Source organism: Canis lupus, chromosome 33 (genome assembly GCF_011100685.1).
Source record: "Canis lupus familiaris isolate Mischka breed German Shepherd chromosome 33, alternate assembly UU_Cfam_GSD_1.0, whole genome shotgun sequence".
In the NCBI taxonomy this organism is placed as follows: Eukaryota; Metazoa; Chordata; class Mammalia; order Carnivora; family Canidae; genus Canis; species Canis lupus.
In genome coordinates, this window is record NC_049254.1 from 25,602,724 (window position 1) to 25,623,602 (window position 20,879).

At 36.1% G+C, this 20,879-nt stretch overlaps 1 protein-coding gene and 1 long non-coding RNA gene across 10 annotated transcripts in view; one reads left to right on the plus strand and one right to left on the minus strand.

The window, feature by feature from the left end:
• Positions 1-20,879, minus strand: part of GOLGB1 (golgin B1) — a 91,017-nt gene that overhangs the window by 35,022 nt on the left and 35,116 nt on the right. For all 8 annotated transcript variants that reach the window (XM_038582997.1, XM_038582996.1, XM_038582995.1 and 5 more), the window contains 3 exons: positions 12,240-12,354; positions 8,909-8,982; positions 876-6,061 (listed from right to left, as the gene is read on the minus strand). In XM_038582997.1, the coding sequence (XP_038438925.1) occupies positions 876-6,061; positions 8,909-8,982; positions 12,240-12,354 (5,375 nt within the window). The remainder of the gene's footprint in view (positions 1-875; positions 6,062-8,908; positions 8,983-12,239; positions 12,355-20,879) is intronic.
• Positions 1-20,879, plus strand: part of LOC111093727 — a 31,957-nt gene that overhangs the window by 4,922 nt on the left and 6,156 nt on the right. For both annotated transcript variants that reach the window (XR_005383387.1, XR_005383388.1), the window contains exon 3: positions 10,705-10,893. This is a non-coding gene — a long non-coding RNA (uncharacterized LOC111093727). The remainder of the gene's footprint in view (positions 1-10,704; positions 10,894-20,879) is intronic.

Below are 20,879 nucleotides of genomic sequence, written 5' to 3' on the forward strand. Positions count from 1 at the left end.
AGTTCTACTGGATGTTCTGTATTGAAAGTATAGTGCATCTAAGGGTATTTAAGTCATAAAACTCCAAAGTATGTTGTTTATTTTAGTAACATGACTCTGTATCACTCTAAAAAGCAGTTTTTTTCTCCTGTTTTACTTTACTTTGCACCAGACAAGCTCATGTCTAGCTCCTTAAAGGAATAATCTTGGAATTACAGACCTTGAGGAAACCAGAGGAGAAAAATCCTATTAAAAGTGGAGGAGTACCCAGTATTGGGGGCAATGTTAGTTCCTGAGCTTGAAAAGTAATGTAAAATTGAAGTTAGAAGACAATAACTCTCATGCAGTATGAATTGGTATCAAATACAGGGAAAAGAGGAGATCATTTAAGAGGCTAAAGCAAGGATGCCTGGGTGGCTCAGCGGTTCAGTGGTTGAGCGTCTGCCTTCGGCTCATCCTGAGATCGAGTCCCACATCAGGCTCCTTGAATGGAGCCTGCTTCTCCCTCGGCCTGTGTGTCTACCTCTCTCTGTCTCTCATAATAAATAAAATCCATAAATGAACGAATGAATGAAAGAGTCTAAAGCAATCACTTGGGAGTACCACAATAAAAATCCAGACAAAGATAGTGGAAATGAAAATGAAAAGAAAGGGAGAAAGCAAACAGATCTCTCAATGAAAAGATGGGAAGAGAAGCAGACATGGATTTTTCCCCTTCATACTAGCCAAAAGTCAGTGCCAAAAAAAAAAAAAATTCCAGAGTCAGGAGTGAAAGAGAATATAGCTTCTAGGGAAATTTAAGACAAAATTAGTCCCTTTATAGTAAAAGGAATAAAACATAGAGACTTTCTTTGCCTTCAGTTACTTTTAGAAGAGCTAAAAAGTTACCCATTTACCTGGAAATGTTGATCTTCAATTCTTCCATGTGGATAGACATCTGCCGAAGTTGATCCTTTAGAACACTGCAATTCTCCTCTTTGAGTCTAATTTCTTCTTCTTTGGTTTGAATAGCATCACTGAATTTCCTCTCCCATTTCTTGGCTTCATCTATCACCCTGTCTCGATCATCCTGGAGGGAAGACATGCTCTTCGTGAAAGCTGCAAGCTGGGCCACAGTACTATCCAAGTTTTCCTGAAGTTGCTTAACTTCCCTGTCTTTGTTGTTCAAAGTAATCTGAATCTCCCCAAACGTCTCTTCCAAGTGGACTTTTTCTCTCCGCAAAGCATCCAGTTTCTCTTGCATGTTCTTCTTCTCTTTCAGGTGTTTCTCCTCTACCTGCTCCAGTCTTCGCTCCAGATCTTCATCCTTTTGTTTCATTTGGCTTTTTACTGATTCTTTGTTTGACTGAAGTTCCTTTTTCAATTTGAAATTGTCTGCTAGGACCCTTGCCGCTTCACTCTGAGTGTCATCTAGCAGTACTTTGAAGCTAGCCAATTCTGCTTCTGCCTTCTTGCGGTGTTCAGTGGCTTGAGCCAGATTTTCTTTGGTTATTTCCAAATCTTTTTGGGACTCAGTCTGAACAAATTCTAGGGCCTTAACAGTTCTCTCCAGAGCACTAATTTTCTCTTGGTACCTGATGCAGTCCTTCTGCAGTTGCTTTACTTCTTGTTGTTTTTCTTTTAAGAGCTCCTGAAGTTCCTTTGCATGACTTTTATTGCCAGGTCCCTTCTGAGCACCTTGTATCTTCTCCAAATATTCCTTTCGGATTTCTGATTCCACCTTAGTTTTCTCTTTGACTAGCTGCTGCTTTTCTTCTTCCAATTCACTCACACACTTTTTAAGGTTCTGCATTTCAGATTCTAGTAGCTCATTTTTAATTTGGGCATCTGTAACATCCTGATAGTAATTCCCAATGCTTCCATTAAGTTCTGCTAATTGATTCATAAGCCTCTCTTCCAAATCATCTTTCTCTTCTTCTGCTGTCTCCTTTAGCTTGGTAACTCTGGCAAGTTCTTCTTGTATTTGCTGATTTGATAGGTTTATTTTGGTTACTTCTTCCTGAAGCACTTTTAGTTCATTGTCCTTTGCTGATATTTGACTCAGTAAACCACTTCTCTCACTTTCTAAAGTCTGGCTAAATTCCCTTTCTTTCTGCTTCTCTTCCTCTAACTTATCAATTCTTTCTTTGAGCTGATCAATCTGCTGAAGGTAGTTATTAATTTCATCACGTGGGCTGACATTCTCACTTTCAAGCTTCTTGGCACTATTTTCTGATAGAACAGATTCTGAATCTTCAGGCCTTGTGCTCGTGTTCTGAGAGTCTTGCTCATTAGATTCACCTGGGACAGACTGTGTTGCTCCTTCAATGGCATCCCTTTGGTTATCATGTTTCTCAGTGGCTTCTAGGCTACCTTGTTTGATTACATTACTTTCTACCTGATGCTTTAAATCTTGAACCTCTTCACTTAGAGAGTTCTTCTCGGTCATTAAAGCCTCAAACTCTTGAGAAAGGGTTTTATACTCTGTTTTGATCCTTTCTAGTTCCTCTTTCAAGTTGGAATTGGAAGAAAGAAGTGCTTCCATACCATCATTAGATGTACCGCCTGTGGAGTGTACCTCTGCTCTAAGCCGGTCATTCTCTTCTTCCAGTTCTAGGATTTTCTGTTGTTTAGATTTAGCAAACTTTCTCATTTTTTCTTTCATTTCTTCCATTTCCTGTTCAGCTTCCTGCAATTGCTTTTCTGCCTCTTTCTTGTTTGCTTCTGTGCTTCTTAACTTGCCATACAGTTCTTGCTTCTCTTGCCTCACAGTTTCCACGACATGCTGAATCCTTTCTGCCTCATTACTGACATTCTCATAGGACTGCAGAAGAATTTCATATTCTTTTTGTAACTCCTTGTGTTTCTCTTGCCACTCAGTGCTTTCTGCAATCTTAGAACATTTCAAAGATTCAATTTCCTTCACTAAATTTTCCTTGTCTTCAGTAAGATCCTCCAGAGCTAATTTCAGACTTTCACAAGAGCCATTGAGACTTTGATTTTCCATTAAAGATCTGTCCACTTCTGTAATGAGCTTGTCTCTTTCTTCCTGAAGAAGAGCTAGCTTTCCTAAGAACATATCTTTTTCTTTATTTTGAGTAGAAACTTGACTTTCCACATCTGCCAGAGACTTAGTGAGATGTTCAATAGTATCTCTGGCCAAAGACAACTCTTCTTGGAGACCTTTGTTTTCTTTTAGTGCTTCTTTTCGGGATATAAGGGCAGCTTGTAGTTTCCTCTGTATTTGTTGCTTTGCTTTACTTTCTTCTCCAGTCTCTTCTGGTTTTTGCTTTATTTCACAAAGTTCCACTTGTAACTGCTTTATCTTCTCATCATGTTCTTTAGCTTGCATTTCCAGCTGTGTACGCAGAGCCTTGATTAAATCCTCTTGTTCCATTATCTCTGTCTGTACTTTCATAAGGGCCTCTTCTTTCTCATTAAGCTGTCCAGAAAGGTATCTAACTTCTTCTTCCTTTTTGCTTATGAGTTTTTGCAGTTCATCTAGTTCAGGCTGTAATTCTCTTAAATGTTCTAATCCAGCAATTTCTAGCTGGCTGCTTTCCAATTTTTGTCTCAGGCTTTCTGCATGGGCTTCAGCTTCATGGGATGCTGTCCTCAGACTTTGGATTTCCAAACCTTGTTTATTTATCTGCTCTTGTAACTGAAATACCTCTTCGGATTTTTTAGTAAGCTCACTTGTTGCAGAACTAACCTTCCATTCCAACTCCTCTTTCTCAGCCTCTATCTCTTTCAGCTGGGTCTTAATCTGGGCAACAGAAGTACTGCCTTGCAGAGAATCTGCATCTCTAGGATGAGAAACCAAGTCAGATTCTGAAACAAGTTGAGCAGGTTGCTGCTCTGCGGTTTTGAATAAAGGTTCTTTTAAACTTTGAGTGCAAGAGTCTGGATCCTGCTGGTCAATGCCCAGGAGTTTTCTGTCTACAGACTCCTTTACTTGAATCTGGAGTTGTCTTAGCTGGTCTCCAATGTTCTCATTTTCCTTGCTCTGCTCATCAAACTGTTCTTGTAAGCGATTATACTCCTCTTTCTGTTGCTTGAGCTCCTCCCTAAGATGTCTTTCTTTCTCCTGTGCCTTCTGTAGAATCGCCTTTCGAGAGGTTAACACTTCCTGTAGCTTCTTTTGAAGTTGCTCTCTTTCTTTTTCAAGGTCCAGTATCTTTTCTTCCAGTTCTGGTTTCCAGCGTTCTCCACTACCTGCACCAGGTGGGCTGATCGCCACTGTTTCTTTTACAGGCACTGCTGAGTCTCCATCACCTACGTCCTTGTTACCTGTGGTTAACTTTTGGATAACTGCTTGGTTTTCAATGATTTCCGCTTGCAGCAAGTCTATTTGGTTTGTCTTTTCTTGCAAGTTCTGATTCATCTGTTTGATCACAGCCTGTAACTGTTCTTCAGTGGCTACCTTTTCTTCTAAATCCTTCCTTACATGTTCTAATTCCACCTCTTTCTCAGATATGGTCTGTTTTAAAGAAATTTCTATTTCTTGGCACTTAGCAGTCACACATTTTTCTGAGCCTTTTTTGCTTTCTTTATCTTCCTCCATTTCCTTCTTCTCACGCTCATTGAACAGGATCTCTTTTGTAGATTCATCTTTCACTTTGGCCAATTCCTCTTCTAATCTACTGACTCTCTGCAGAAGTTCCTTTCTGTTAATAAGAGCTGCCTGGAGCTTTCTCTTTCTCTGTTCACTTTCTTTCTTTACAAGATCTAATTCATGCTGAAGTTCTTCTTTACTTAGGAGCCCTGCTGGGCTTAGCTCATCATAATTCTGTTTAAGGCCAGAAACAACTTCTTTATCTTCTTCTACCTGCTCTTTTTTTGCCTCTTCAGCTCTGGATAATAAATTCAGCTGTTCTTTAAGAGTCTTAATTTCAACCCCAAGAGAAAACTTCTCTTCATTAAGCTGAACCATTTTCTCAGTCATACTAAAGCTGATTTCTGTCACTTGCTGATCCTTCTCCAGGATAGTTTGTTGGAGGGTTTCCACATCTCTTTTTTTCTCTAATAAGAGTTGATCCATTTTTGCTATTTCAAGTTCCTTTTGTGAAAGAGCTTGGGAAAGTTCTTCCATCTTATTTGAGATATCCTTCACACGTTCTGCTCCTTCCAGCACTTCATTCTCCTTCTTCTGCAGCTGGCTTTGCAGGCTTTTTATCAGTGTACTCTGTTCAGAAAACTGAAGCTGTATATCATCCAGTTCATTCTGTAAAACTTCAATTTTCACATCTTTAGATTTTGCTTCTATGCTGAGACTGTGGATCTGTTCAGTAAGCAAGTTGTGATGAGTCGTTTGACTTTCATAGTCAAATCTTCTCTGCCTTTCTGCTTCTGCAAGGTTCACTTCCAGTTGTTTTACCTGAGCCCTCAGTTCTGTCACCACACTAAGTTCCTTCACTTGAGAAAGAAGCTGGTCTCTTTCTTCAGACAAAGCAGTGAATGCACTGTTGGTGTTTTCAGCATTTTCCCTCAATTCTTCAATCAACTGGTTTAGGTTGCTGATTTCCTTAGCTTTCTCATCTAAACTTTCCTCGTAGATTTCTTCTGCTTTACGAAAGCTTATCTCAAGCTCTGAAATTTGCCTTTTTAGCCTTTCCAACTCATCCTGATGACACTGACAAATTCCTGGTACAGCAGCAGGGGGTTTGTCAACACCATCTTCCTTCGTTGATTTTAATTCCATCCCGGTGTCATTTAAAGGTATTTCCTCAGATGTTCTATTTTGATGTTTAGTACTCATCTGCTCTTCTTTTTCAACTGTTGGAAGACTGCTTTCTTCATGTGGCATTGAAGGAAAATGTTGCCCTGTATCTTCAGGCAATATTTTCGTGCTAACTGTAGGTATTCCTTCACTCTCTGTCTGCTTCATTTCTTTCTGGTCAGGGACCTCAGGGTCCCCCTCGGCCTTTTTCCCCTGGAGCTGCAACTTAAGAAATGCAATCTCTTCTTGAGCTTCTTTCATTTCCAACAGTAAAACTGACAGTTCTTTATGTTTCTGAGAAAATGTGTTGTCTAGGACATCCTGTCCACTTTCTTCAGCATAAGAGCTGCTCCTGTCGAGCCTGGTAACATCAACAACACTGGTCTATTTTTTAAAAAAAGAAAGAAAAGCCTCAGTCAGATGTCTTGTAAGAAAAACTTGGATTTCATGCATTTTTCAAAACCTGCAACTTTCTAGTTCAAACTTCCTACCATAAAACTGCTAAATACTTTTAAAATCAGTTTTTATTTCCCAAATTGGACTTCTGAGTGTACCCTGTCAATCCTACTGAGGTCAAGCCACATTCATAACACCTATGGTAACCTAGAACTCCTTTTCTGGATATCCCTTACTTGATAAACTTTTTTTTTTCTTTGGATTAAAATTCCTATGTGTTTCTTTTAAGAACTACTTAAAAGAGAAGCAGGAAATGGATTAAATTTTGTTTCATCTCATACCAAAAAGGAAGTTATAACATTCTTTTTCCTAAGCTATCCACTGAGATGGAACTAGTAAATAAGATAGCCATTACCAGATAGGAGATTATCAAACAAGTAGGTTAAGATAAATTAGCACCATCAGATAATCAAAAAAGGAGCTCTGCTGAGGCTTGGGTAAGAAATTACAGATTTGTTTGACAAAATAATTACCATTATTATTACAAAAACAACTGTGTTACACTGCTCAATCCATATACATTATTTCAATGATGATGAATTTCATTAGAATTTTACTAAATGAGTTTGGGGATAGTGTACACAATAAAATCTCCACCTTTGCCAACAGCATCATTTTTTTCCCAGAAAAAATCCAATTTTATAGGAAGAAAAAAAAAAACATAGGATTGTCAAATAATGTAGTGGCCAAGAGTACAAGCTCTATAGCTCAATTGCCTAAATTCACATCTGAGTTCCGCCATTTACTAGCAAAAACTGGCATATAGCAAGTATTCAATGAGTATATGCTATTATGTTGGTAACATTTTCAGCCACTGAATAAGAAAAAAATATTCATCATTTCAAAATTATTTAAAGAAAGGTGATCATTTTCATAAGCATCATTTTTAATCATTCAAAATTCTTTGCTCTCTGCATTCATACTCAAATTTCTGGAGACTAAAACTAAACACAGAATTTAAGCACAAAAAAAATTTCCTTTATAACTTCTTCATATCACATTCTTATTTTATCCATCTCTGTATACGTTAAAGACCTAATATAGTCAAGGTATCACTTCTGCCAGAAGACTTCTATGTAATTCCTTTTTTGTTCTCGTTCTCTCTCTCTCTCTCTCTCTCTCTCTCTCTCTCTCTCTCTCTCTCGCCTTAAGTATACTTATTTCCTCTTTTCTGTCATGCTACTTCATTCACTCTCCTCCTTCCTTTGGTCACACCCTCTGTTACTCCCTACAATACCTATAGAATTCAATCAACTTTTTGGTTCAAGTGAAAAATCAAAGTTACCCACTATAAGACAGAGAACCAGAGTACTTTTTTTTTTTTGCCACTCTCATTACTTTTTTCTAATACTAGTCTTCCCCTTTTGGCTGAGCTTACACATTCTATGAACTTTTTCTACTCATTTTCTCTTATCTCGAAGGATTATCTTAGGCACCTTTCCTTTTGCAATTTCTGTATATTTTTTTTTTCCCATTCATTCATTATTCTCTGTTTATTTGTTCTCCTTTTTGGTATTGTTTTTCTTTTTCTTAAGAGATTACCATCTTTCTTATCTGTTCCTCTTTTCGATCTACGTTATCTTGTTTTCATTAGACACTAGAGCTCTAAGCCCCACATTAAGTACCTGAGTGGTCAAACAAGATTCATTTTTATTCTGCCAGTATCCATATAATGCTACAACTTTCAAAATTTAGTTTCCTTTTGCCAATTTTGTGAACAGAGTCAGTAGCCCCATGAAAAGATACTGAATACAAAAGTAGTGGTTAATTTAATTGTCAAGTTGGCTAAGGCACAGTACCCAGATACTTGGTCAAATATTATTCTAGATGCTTCTCTGAAGGTATTTTTTTTAGCTGAGATTAACATTTAAATCAGTAGACTTTGAGTAGATTACCCTCCATAAAAATAGGTGGGCCTCATCCAATCAGCTATAAGCCTTAACCAAAAAAAAAAAAAAAGACTGACCACCTCCAAACAGAGGGAATTTTGCCAGCAGACTGCCTTCAGACTTGAAACTGTAACTCTTCCTTGGGTCTCTAGCCTGCTGGCCTACCTACCCTTTAGATTTTGGATTTGCCAGCTTCTACAATTGCATGAGCCAATTCCCTTAAAATCAATCTCTCTACATATATACATACTTCCTATTTGGTTTCTTTTAAGAATTCTAATATAATAATTAAGCAGATACCTTTTTTAGCGATACTTCTGTTAAAAAAAGTTATATTATTCCTCCAGTCCACTTATGACTCTATCACTGACTTCTTGATTGGAAGAATAAAGGTACTTAAACATAATACAGCTAACAATAATCTTAAATCAACAGAATATTAAAGAACCACATTTCTTGTGGTAATTTTCAGGTTATAAAAAGCACCATTCTTCAAAAATTCCCTTTTTAATAGAATCTAAAATGAACCTATACCAATTTAATGGAGGGGAACTAGAGATTTTGTCTAATCTTACTGCGAAACTTTTCTGAGATGGGCAAAGAATTTGAGATAAATAATGCACTATGAGAAAGGGATTCTCAAATCCCAAATAAGTGGCTACTGTACTTGCATTCTGGTTCAAGACAAATTTAAAAAATCCAAATATTCAGAAATGAGGAAGACTAAATGGGAAATAATAACCATTATGACTTTCTTAAATAGATCTCACTTTCTAGGTAATGTAATGCTCAGTCAACATCAGAAAATTGCAGAAACATTTAGGTTTGAAGCTAATTCCTCTTGATCTAGTTCACATTTTGGTTATTTTAAGAACATATCACTTACCTCACTGACTTCTCTATCTGCCTCTTCACTTCTATTCTGAGCCTCCAAGAGAGTAATCTGAGAAGATAGTTTTTCTGAAAGTCACAAAATAAATATCCTTAGATGATTTATGTAGAGTGTTTGAGAAAACAGAGGCATGATTGTGTATGAGGCTATCTGAGATGCATGAAATAATCAAGAGGAAAGAAATATAATTTTGTGAAGATAAAAGGTTTATGTTATTAAAAAAAAGTGGCAAGAGAAGATGAGATATAAGATAGAATGGTAAAAAAAAAGAATGGTGCTAGGTAATAATAATTAATCTGAGTGAAGTATATAAATAGTGGAGGGTTTTAAAGAGAAGGACACCAGAAGTAGCAGCTATTTTTGTGGTATAATTTGGGACTTCTAGGGTGATAAGTCTGCTTTGGTTTATCAATAATGCTACTGTATTCATAATATACATCTTACATTAGGATTAGAAGCATCTGGGGGTCTCAGTCAGTTAAGCGGCCAACTCTTGATTTCCACTCAGGTCATGATCTCAGGGTCCTAGAATTGAGCCCTGCACTGGGCTCTGCATTCAGCGGGGAGTCTGGTTGAGATTCTCTCTCCCTCTCCCTTCACCCTTCTGCCTGCTCACATGCACACTCTATCTTTCCCAAAAATAAGTAAATCTTAAAAAAATATATATATATATATATATATGTGTGTGTGTGTGTGTGTATGTTTTACATTAATATAGCACATAAATGTCTTCAATATTCTTTCATAAAGATGTCAAATTTTGCACTAGAGGCACCTGGGTGGCACAGTTGGTTAAGCATCTGCCTTGCATTCAGGTCATGATCCCGGGGTCCTGGGATCGAGCCCCACATCAGGCTCCTGACTCGGTGGGGAGCCTGTTTCTCCCTCTGCCTTTCCCCCTGCTTGTGTTCTCTTTCACTCACTTTCTCTGTCAAATAGATAAATAAAATCTTAAAAAAAAAAAAAAAAAGTTTAGCACTAGAACAGAGCTATCCATCTCCTCAGTGAAAATATAAGGAAACAAAGAATGACATGACCTAAAGCTATTTCACAGAGAGGTGGGATCATAATCCAGTCTCCCAAGTTCTATCCCATGTTCTATTTTAATGCATACATTTAAAAAGGGTAGTAGGTGGGTGGGAGGCCGGGCTAATTAGGGGATGGGCATTAAGGAGGGCACATGATGTGATGAGTACTGGATGTTATATGCAACTGATGAATTACTGAAAACTACATCTGAAACTAATGACGTACTATATGTTGGCTAACTGAATTTAATAATTAAAAAAAAAAGTATACCTTGGAGAACAAAAATACTGATTATTAATATGCCCCCAAGAAGTTTATACTCTCTTGAGAAGCTAAGATAGATATATTAAAGGAAAATAAGCACATATTTTTTACACTACATCTAGGTGTCTTAACATGACCTACATGGGCTCTCATGAGTTTACCCCACTTACTCTACAATCTCCTCTTCTGCACTTCCCCTTTTTGTTCACTCAACTCCCAAAATACTGGTCTTACTTCTGTCTGCAAACATATCAAATTTATTCAGATCTCATGATAATCTGCATTGCTCTTTTCTCTGCTTGGAATGTTCCTTGCTCAGCCTCTTTGCATGGCTGTCCCCTTTCCAGCATTCAGGTTTCAAGTTAACAGAGAGGGCTACTGTGATCACTCTAATGCTGCTTTCCTCTTCCCCCATGCATACTTGCACTTACCTATTTTATTTTTATCCTAATAGTTATATACTTATTTATGGCCTATCTTCCTCTCTTCCTCTCTAGTATATTCAGGGCAGCATCTGCAGCAACTAGATTACTTCCTGGCACAAAGAACAGGTACCCCAGAAATCTGTTAAATGAATGAATGACAACTCAAGAAACAAATGAATTCAAAATGGTATATGATGTGTTCAAACACCTCACAAGATTATTTGGGGAAGAGGTACAGTGGCAGAAATGGAAGTACAAAAGGTGAGTTGAACAAAGTATGACACACAAAGCACAAGTAACCTGACACCAAACACAAAAACCAATACAGAAAATCTTAAGGCCAGTGATCCCTGCAGGAAAAAGCAAAGAGAATGGAACTTGTAACACCTCTAAACTATAACAAGCTACATGACAGTGATAAGCATTGTTTGCAAAACTGCAAAATAAGCATCATGGATAAGGTCTCAAAAAAGTGCTTTAAGTGGGTTGAATAATGAGCTGAATTTGCGGCGTTATGTATCAACAATGGTGAGAATATCTTTGTCTAACAAAGATACATAATCCCCAGTGTTTTGAGCTAAGTAGAATTGAAAAGTGGTTAAGGTGGAAATACTGTCTTTACAAACTTTATTTGGTATTCATTCTCACTCTTCGAAGATAAAGCTGTACAGTAGTGTAGTTTATCATGGATAAAATAGATCATTAATGCACTATTAACTACATGTTACTATAACCATTAAGGTTCTTGTGAAGTAAGTGATGAGTAAAAGGAAGTTATGTCTTTTTTCTTTATTATTCACACATAGTCTACCAGAACAAAATGCTGTTTTTGTAGTTCAATCCAACAAAATTTTATTTGGCAGCCACTATTTGCCAAGGACTGCACTAGTTCTTGGTAAAAGGTAAATCAAAGGTGAAAAAGAAAAATGGTTCCTACCCTTGAAAGGCTTATACTTTATCTCTGAAGAGTTTATAAAATATAAACATAAACAGATGATTTTAATACAATGTTAAAGGAAAGTCAAGAATGTTAGTGAGGCGCAAAAATTTAATCCAACTGACAAGGATCACAGGGTCAACTTCTGAAAAACATAATATCCTAGTTGAGGCCTAAAAGATGATTAAGAATTAGCCTGGCTCAGGGAAAGGGATAGGGCTCTAAGTAGTATATTAGTATTAGCAAAATCCAAAATGTTTTCTACTTTTGGACCTTTATTTATAGTGATCTCTGTTATCTCATCCCCAAAATTTATTACCAGGAATGTCCTTTCTTTCTTCATTTTGCTATTTAAAAATTCGCCCTCTTATTAGTTCCATTAGGTTCCTATTCAAGCCATGCTCCTGAAAAGATCCCTTGACCACTCCGAAGTAAATATAATACAGACATCCTGCAGCATATCCCATAATATAAAATGTTATACTTACATAAACACGGACATGGTGCTTTGTTTATTGTGTATTAATGCTATCTTCAATAACTACCATCTGTGCTAAGATCTTTATTGTCATAGAATCCAGAAATCTATATGTTATATATGTATAGTGATAAAAGCAGAGGTACATGTGAGCTAAGAAGACAGAGAATTACAGTTGTCATTTATACATACCATTCTCAGCTTTCAGCTCTTCCAGCTCTATAGAACTAAGAAGCAAAGCTTTCTTTTCATTCTCTAGTTCTACCACTTTCTTCTTCAAAAAGGCAATATTCTCCTCATTGACGGCCTAAATTGTAGAAAGACAACAAATTAATGATTCTTAGTGAAAACTCTCACATTAATGCCAAGACAGGCCCTGCATTTTTGTCTTCTAAAAGTTCTCCAGCTATGAAAATACTTTTAAAATGGCATCTGCTTATCTGCATCTTTAAAGTAATGTTTTTTTTACCAGAAGACAGAAAATCTTTCACACAAACTTCTAGTTCATTGGCTTTCAAATTTAAAAATGGACTCTGGATTACAAAGAATCTCAAGTCTGTTGCATAAGAAAAAAGATTTTCAGGTCCATAAACTTTGATTAATGCCACTGGATAATAAGGTCAGTCTCTTATAGGAAACTAAATATGAAGGGAGACTCCCAAAGAACAGGAACAAAAGTTAACATGTAACCTTTAGGAAAAGAAGAGCCATAACTGTTTTTGTTTTTTCCAAGAATAATAAAAATTATCTTGTGCTTCATTAATGCATCCATATTGATTTGGTTTTCCTAGTAAGGAAATGGAAAACCATTTATCTAATTATGACACATCCTTAGTTGTATGTCGTTTCATATGTTGTTCTTCTCCAAGGGGATTATTCTATACGATTCTTCATAAAAGTGTAGAATTTTTGAGCCTTGAGGGTCTTTTCAGTTCACTCAGTCCTAAATTGTCATTTGATGTTTAAAGAAATGGCAAGACATGAGTTAAAGGATCCTATGATTTTTATCCTGAGGGAAGTTCCCAGTTTACATTACAAGCTATTTACAGCAAGTAAAATACGGGTAGAAAAGCTGCAGAATGAGAGCCTGAAAAACTAGAAAGACTGGGACAACCGCAGCTGCTAGACTGTAAGAGGGGAAATCAAAGAAGGAGAAAAAAATCACCATGAAGGAGCCCTAAATTCTAGGCATAAACTTAGCCCAATCACTGGCTAAACAATTAACTATGCATTTGTAAGGCTGACTCAAAACAGAAGAGCTAGGGCAAAAATAACTGAGTTTTGAATGGCTGCCCACCATAGGCCAGAGCCGATGGTGTGAATACAAATTATTGTTCTTTAAAAAAAAAAAAAAAAAAGATTCTATTTATTTGACTGAAAGAGAATGAGACAGGAAGAGAGTACAAGTGGGGAGGGGAGGAGGAGCAGAAGGAGAAGCTGGATTCCAGCTGGACAGGGAGCTTGATGCAGGGCATGATCCCAGGACCCTGAGATCATGACCTGAGACAAAAGCAGATGCTTAACTGACCCAGGCACCAAATTACTGGCTTTTAAAAAGTAATAAAAACTCCTGAGAGTTTTAGAAATAAAAAAAGAGAATATTATGAACAAAACTTTCACAATATTCAGGTTAGAATACAAAATCACTCACCACACAAACAGGGAACGTCACACCTATTCTCAAGAGAAAACATAATCAACAAAGATGAAGCACAAAATGATACAGATTTTAGAACTAGAAAAAAAAAGAATTTTAATAAAGCTATTACACGTATGCTCACAATGTAAAGGAAAGTATCCTCATAATGAACAAAAAGATAGGGAATTGTAGTAATACAAAGAAACTATAAAATAATGAACTACTCAGAAGTTCTAGAACTAAAAAGCAGAAGACCTGAAATGAAAAATTCTTAAGTAGAACCTATATGAAAGAAGAAAGTCTTGGTGAACTTGAAGACAGATCAACAGAAATTATCCAATCTGAAGTTTGAAAAAAAGAAAAGTGAACAGAGCCCTCAGGAACTTGTGAGAAAAATAAAAGGTTCAATATATTTGTAATTGGAGTGCCATAGGAGAGCAAGGACATAATGGAGGAAAAAATTTATTTGAAGAAATAATGGCAAAAATTTTCCCAAATATAAATTTATTAAAAAGTTCAACAGGGATGCCTGGGCAGCTCAATGGTTGAGCATCTGCCTTCAGCTCAGAGCATGATCCCAGGGTCCTGGGATCAAGTCCCACATCAGACTCCCTGTGGGGAGTCTGCTTCTCCATCTGTGTCTCTGCCTCTCTCTGTGTGTCTCTCATAAATAAATAAAATCTTAAAAAAAGGGACACCTGGGTGGCTCAGCGGTTGAGTGTCTTCCTTTGGCTCAGGGCACGATCCCCGGGGTTCTGGGATCGGGTCCCGCGTCGGGCTCCCTGTATGAAGCCTGCTTCTCCCTCTGCCTGTGTCTCTGCCTCTCTCTGTGTCTCTCGTGAATAAATAAATAAATAATATTTTTTAAAAAATCTTAAAAAAAAAGTTCAACAAAAGCTAAGTGAGAAAATTACAGAAGAAAACGAAAGATGAATGGATAAAGAAGATGTGGTTTATGTATACAATGGAATATTACTCAGCTATTAGAAATGACAAATACCCACCATTTGCTTCAACATGGATGGAACTGGAGGGTATTATGCTGAGTGAAGTAAGTCAGTCGGAGAAGGACAAACATTATATGTTCTCATTCATTTGGGGAATATAAATAATAGTGAAAGGGAATATAAGGGAAGGGAGAAGAAATGTGTGGGGAATATCAGAAAGGGAGACAGAACGTAAAGACTGCTAACTCTGGGAAACGAACTAGGGGTGGTGGAAGGGGAGGAGGGTGGGGGGTGGGAGTGAATGGGTGACGGGCACTGGGTGTTATTCTGTATGTTAGTAAATTGAACACCAATAAAAAAAAAATATAGAGAAAAAAAAAAAAAAGAAAACCACAACTAAGTATGTCACAAAGATAAAATCTTAAAATCATCCAAGAAAAAAATGATACTTTACATAGAGGAGAATAATAATTTGAGTAATTTGACCAATTGTTGGAAGAAAATTATAGGCCAGAAAATAATAAAACACAATCTTTAAAGTCCTGAATTCTGTCGATCCAGAATTACATAACCAGTACAAAATACCTTTCAGGAATAAAAGCAAAATAAAAACATTTTTAGATAAGTGTCAGTGGGTTCTGGAAAAACTTCAAGTAATCTACTATATGTGTGAATGGAATCCCCAAAAGAGGCGAGAGAATCAGAAAAAAATAGTTTACTAATTAATGGCAGAAAATTTTCCAACCTGATGAAAACTATAAACACAAAGATTCAAAAGGCTCCAAGAACTCCAAGCACAAGAAACAAAAAACTACACCAAGGTACTATCTAATCTAAGTATTCAAAACCAGTCATAAGATCCTAAAAGCTGCCAGGGGGGGCAGGGGAGATAAGGATGATAGTAGATTTCTTCTCAAAAACTAAAATGCAAGAAAGAAAGAGTAGAGTAACAAGCTTAAAGCATTGAAATAAAAAAAAAAAAACATCAATGTAGAATTCTGTAGTCAGCAAGAATATCTTTCAACAACAATGGAGAAATAAAGATGTCTTCAGACAAATAAGAACTTTAAGAACTCATCACCAGCAGACCTGCACAATCATGTGTATATACACACACACCGACATACATGCACAAGTTAAAGGAAGTTCTTCAGACAGAAAGAAAACAATACCAGATGGAAATAAGAAACTATACCAGAGTTCAGCAACTTTTGAGGCCTTCTACCTGTTTTCGTAAGTAAAGCTGAACTGAAAATCAGTCACAATCATTTATCTTTGTTCTATATCCGCTCTTGCTCTATAATGGCAGAGTAACTACAAAAAAAGATTATACGACCCACAACACCTAAAATATTTACTATTTGTCCCTTTTCAGAAAAACACTGCCAATCCCTGATCTACCCTAAAGAATAAAAAGTATCCGAAATGGTAACTGCAATGATAAATATTTTATTATTTGACTGTCTTTAAATAATAATTGAATAAATAACAATTTAATTAACAATTTGTTTATGAGTAAAACAATAACATAAAAACCAGAAATGAAGAAATGCATGTATATAAGTTCTTATTCTATACATGAAGCAGCATAATATTATGTGAAGGTAAACTGCAATAACGACAGAGACTATAACCCATAATGTGGCCACTAGAATAACAAAACAAAGAATTATAGCTAATAATCTGCAAGGAGAGAAAAATAGAATCATAAAAAATACTTAGTAAAAAAAAAAGATAAGAAAACAGTTGGTAAAATAGAAAATAACAAGGTCAGAGACTTTTACAATTATATCAATAACATTTTTTAAAATTTATTGATGATAGTCACACAGAGAGAGAGAGAGAGAGGCAGAGACACAGGCAGAGGGAGAGAAGCAGGCTCCATGCACCGGGAGCCCGACATGGGATTCAATCCCGGGGCTCCAGGATCGCACCCTGGGCCAAAGGCAGGCGCTAAACCGCTGTGCCACCCAGGGATCCCTATATCAATAACATTAATGTAAATAGTCTGAACACTCCAACTTACAGCAGAGACAGGATAAGAAGTAGGCTCAAATTCTGTGCTGGATACAAGCAATGAACTTTAAATACAAAGATACAAACAAGTTAAAAGTAACAGAATGAAAAAAAGATGTATGTTTTGAACCATTAAAAGAAAAGTCCAGTAGCTCTATTAATATCAAACAAAAGTACATTTCAAAGCAAAAAGAATGTCATCAACGTCATCCAGAATAAAGAAAGCCATTTCATAATAAAAAATGGGTCACTTAATTAAGACCTAAAAATCCTAAATGTTTAAGCCCATAGTAACAGCTTGAAAATAAATGATGCAAAAATTGATAGAAGAGGGAGAAATAGATAAATCCACAACTATAATCTGAGATTTTAATACTCCTGTTGATAATTAAGAAAACAAGCAGAAAAGCAAATGATACAGTATATTTGAATAACATAATCAACCAGCCTTACATGATTGACATTTATACGACACTCCAGTCAATAACAGCAATTATTTTCAAGTACAAATGGAAGATTTGCCAAAATAGACAATATTCTGGGCCATAAAGGTCTGAATCAATTCCAGAAGATTCAAGTTATACAAAGTATGTTTTGACCACAATAGAATTAAAATAAAAATCAGTAATAGAAACAGCTCCTGGAACATCATCCCCAAATATCTAAAAACTAAGTAATCCAAGAAGCAAAGAAGAAATCAAACAGGAAATTAGTATTTTGAACTAAGTGAAAAAGGAAACACAACAGAATTTGTGGATATGCCAAAGAAGATGGTAGGGAGAAATTTATAGTGCAAAACACCTACATTAGAAATAAGAAAGTTGGGGATCCCTGGGTGGCGCAGCGGTTTGGCGCCTGCCTTTGGCCCAGGGCGCGATCCTGGAGACCCGGGATCGAATCCCACATCGGGCTCCCGGTGCATGGAGCCTGCTTCTCCCTCTGCCTGTGTCTCTGCCTCTCTCTCTCTCTCTCTCTCTGTGACTATCATAAATAAATAAAAATTTAAAAAAAAAAAAAAAAAGAAAGAAAGAAATAAGAAAGTTCTCAAACCAGTGGCCTCAGCCTCTACCTTAAGAAGCTAAGAAGAGGAAATCAAATCCAAAGCAAACAAAAGAAAGTAAATAATAAAGATTAAAGTAGATATCAACAAAACAGAAAACAACAGAGCATCAATGAAACCAAAGCTGGTTTTCCTGAGATCAATAAAGTCGGTAAACCTTTGGGCAGTATAAGTATGTATAAGTAGGTATAAGAAAGAAAACGCAAATTACAAATATCAGGAAGAGGGGTGACATCACTATAGCTCTACAGATATTAAAAGGGATAATTAGGGACTATTGCAAACAACTTTATGGTTTTAAATCTGACACTTTAGATGAAATGGTCCAATTCCCTAAAAGATACAAAATACCAAAGTACAATAAAAAAGAAACCAATAACCTGAATAGCCATATAGCTACAAATGGAATTGGTAGGAAAAAAAATGCACCCAAAAGACAACTCCAGGACTAGATGGCTTCATTGGTGAATTTCCAAAAAACATTTAAGGAAAAAATAATACCCAGCCTACACAAAATCTTCCCCAAAAAACTAAAGAGGTAAGAATACTTCCCAATTCATTCTAAAAGGCTAGCTTTACTCATACAGCAAAATCAGATAAAGAAATTACAAAAAAACAATAGACAAAAATTCCTCATCACACAGATGCAAAACTTTAAAACAAAATTTTAACAAATGTAATTTAACAAAATAGAAGGGTCATATATCATTACCAAGTGAGGCTTATCCCTGGAACTCTCATACATTGCTGATGGGAATGGAAAATGGTACAACCACTTTGCAAACAGCCTGGAAGCATCTTAAAACCTCTCAAATACCTAGGTGATCCAGGCATTCTACTTCCAGGTATTTTCTGAGAGTAAAGAGAGCATAGGTCCAAACAAATATTTCTAAAAGAATATTCATAGAAGCTTTATTTCTAACAGCCAAAAACTGTCACAATCCAAATAAACCTTGACCCTTCCCTTATACCACACACAAAAATTTATGTGAGGTTCAGAGACTGAAATGGGAAAGTTAAAACCATAAAGGTTGTGGGGAAAAAAACAAAAATCTTCATGACTTGGCATTATTAAGCAAAAATTTCATAGTTAGAACACAGAAAATTATATCCATAAAAAATGATAAATAATAGATTTTATCAAAATTATAAAATGTCTGCTAATTAAAAGATACCATGAAGGATATGAGTAGGAGGTATGCCATAGCATGAGAGAAAATAGTCACCAACCATCTGAAAATAAACCAGTATTCAGGATATATAAAGAATCCCCTCCACTCAATAATAAAAAAAAAAAGAATTTGATTTCTTAAGTGGAGAAATGACTTGAAAGGGCACTTCATCAAAAGAAGATATACAAATGGCCAAGAATCTCAAGAGAAAACATTCAACATCATTTATCGGGGAAATGCAAATTAAAACCATGAGACACCACCATGCACCCATTAGAATGGCTAAAATTTTTTAAACTGACAATATCAAATCATATACTTTAGGTGGGAATATAAAATAATACAGCCACTTTGGGAAATGATCTGCCAGTTTCTTAGAAAGCTAAATACAGGGAAGCCCGGGTAGCTCCGGGGTTTAGTGCCACCTTCAGCCCGGAGCGTGATCCTGGCGACCCAGGATCGGGTCCCACATCGGGCTCCATGCATGGAACCTGCTTCTCCCTCTGCTTGTGTCTCTGCCTTTCTCTCTCTCTCTCTCTCTCTCTCTCTGTGTGTGTGTGTCTCTCATGAATAAATAAATAAATAAAATCTTTCTTCTAAAAAAAAAAAAAGAAAGCTAAATACATACTCTATAGCCCAGTGATCTCAACTAGGATCCACTGGAGACAAATGAAAACATGTCCACGCAAATACTTGTACAAGAATATTTATAGCAGCTTAATTCATAATGGCCAAAACATGAAAACGCCCAGGTATTCATCAACAGGAAATTATAGCACAGTCATGCAAAAAGAAAATGCAGAATATTCACAAAATGGAGTACTTCTCAGCAATATAAAAGAATACATTATGATATATGCAACAATATGGATGAATCTCAAAACATGCTGGGTGTTAGGAAGCTTTACACAAAAGAGTATATATATTGCATGATTACATTTACATTATGTTGTAAAACAGGCAAAATTAATCTATGGTGACAAAACAGAACACTGGTCAGCTCTAGAAGGTTAGGATGTGACTGGCTGTGAAAGGGTATGAGGATACTTTGTAGGGTAATAAGAATATATCTTGATAGGGATTTGGGTAACACGGGTGTATGCATCTGTCAAAAATCAATGAATAATACACTCAATGTTTATACATTTCATGTTTATAAATCTTAATTCAAAAGAAAAAACTATTAATATTAAAAATCAGTCAATGACATGCATGCTGAAAAACATTCTCATTTCTGCAATTTGCTGTGAAACACATAAAAAATGAACTGGTGAATGGATAAATGGATCTTTGATAAAACAAATATAGTAAAATGTTGATAGAATATAGATAGTGTCTATATACATGTTTTGTATCAAATTCTTTCAATTTCTTTGCAATTACTGAAAATATGTTCTTAAACATTCAAGGAAAAAGTTGTGATTTTGAGAATAGAGGAGATTGGAATGCCTAGAAGCTAGAAACCAAGAAGCAAAAATTCTAGAAGTACTAGAAACCAGTACTGCTACACAGTACTGCCCAGGAACCATGGTACTCTGCTGGTCAGTAAGTCTGTCAGTTCAGAAGGGTATGATTTTATAATGGAGATGAATAAATCCAGTTATCCTAGCTTGACACTAGCCAATAAAAATCATCAAACTCACTCTGTTTTGATAATCATGCTCTATAAGCAATCTTCTGGTGATTATAATCTAGCTTCCCATAGAGATTTTTAGAGGAGAAAAAGAGAATATACTGACCAAACAACAGCTAATTGGCAGTTAAAGTTTTTACTGTTAATTAATTAATGGGAGGATTATGATTTATATAATAAACTTTTAAGTCTGGTTAGACTGAATTGTATACATTAAAGGTGGTGAAATTTCAATCTACCAAAAACAAAATTGACTTCTCAGCTGAGAAAATGGATTATAAGATCAAAAACAATGATTTACTTTCAATATGGAATTCTAAGACCTTAGAATCAGAGAGGTTCCTGAGATCATGGTGCTTGTTATC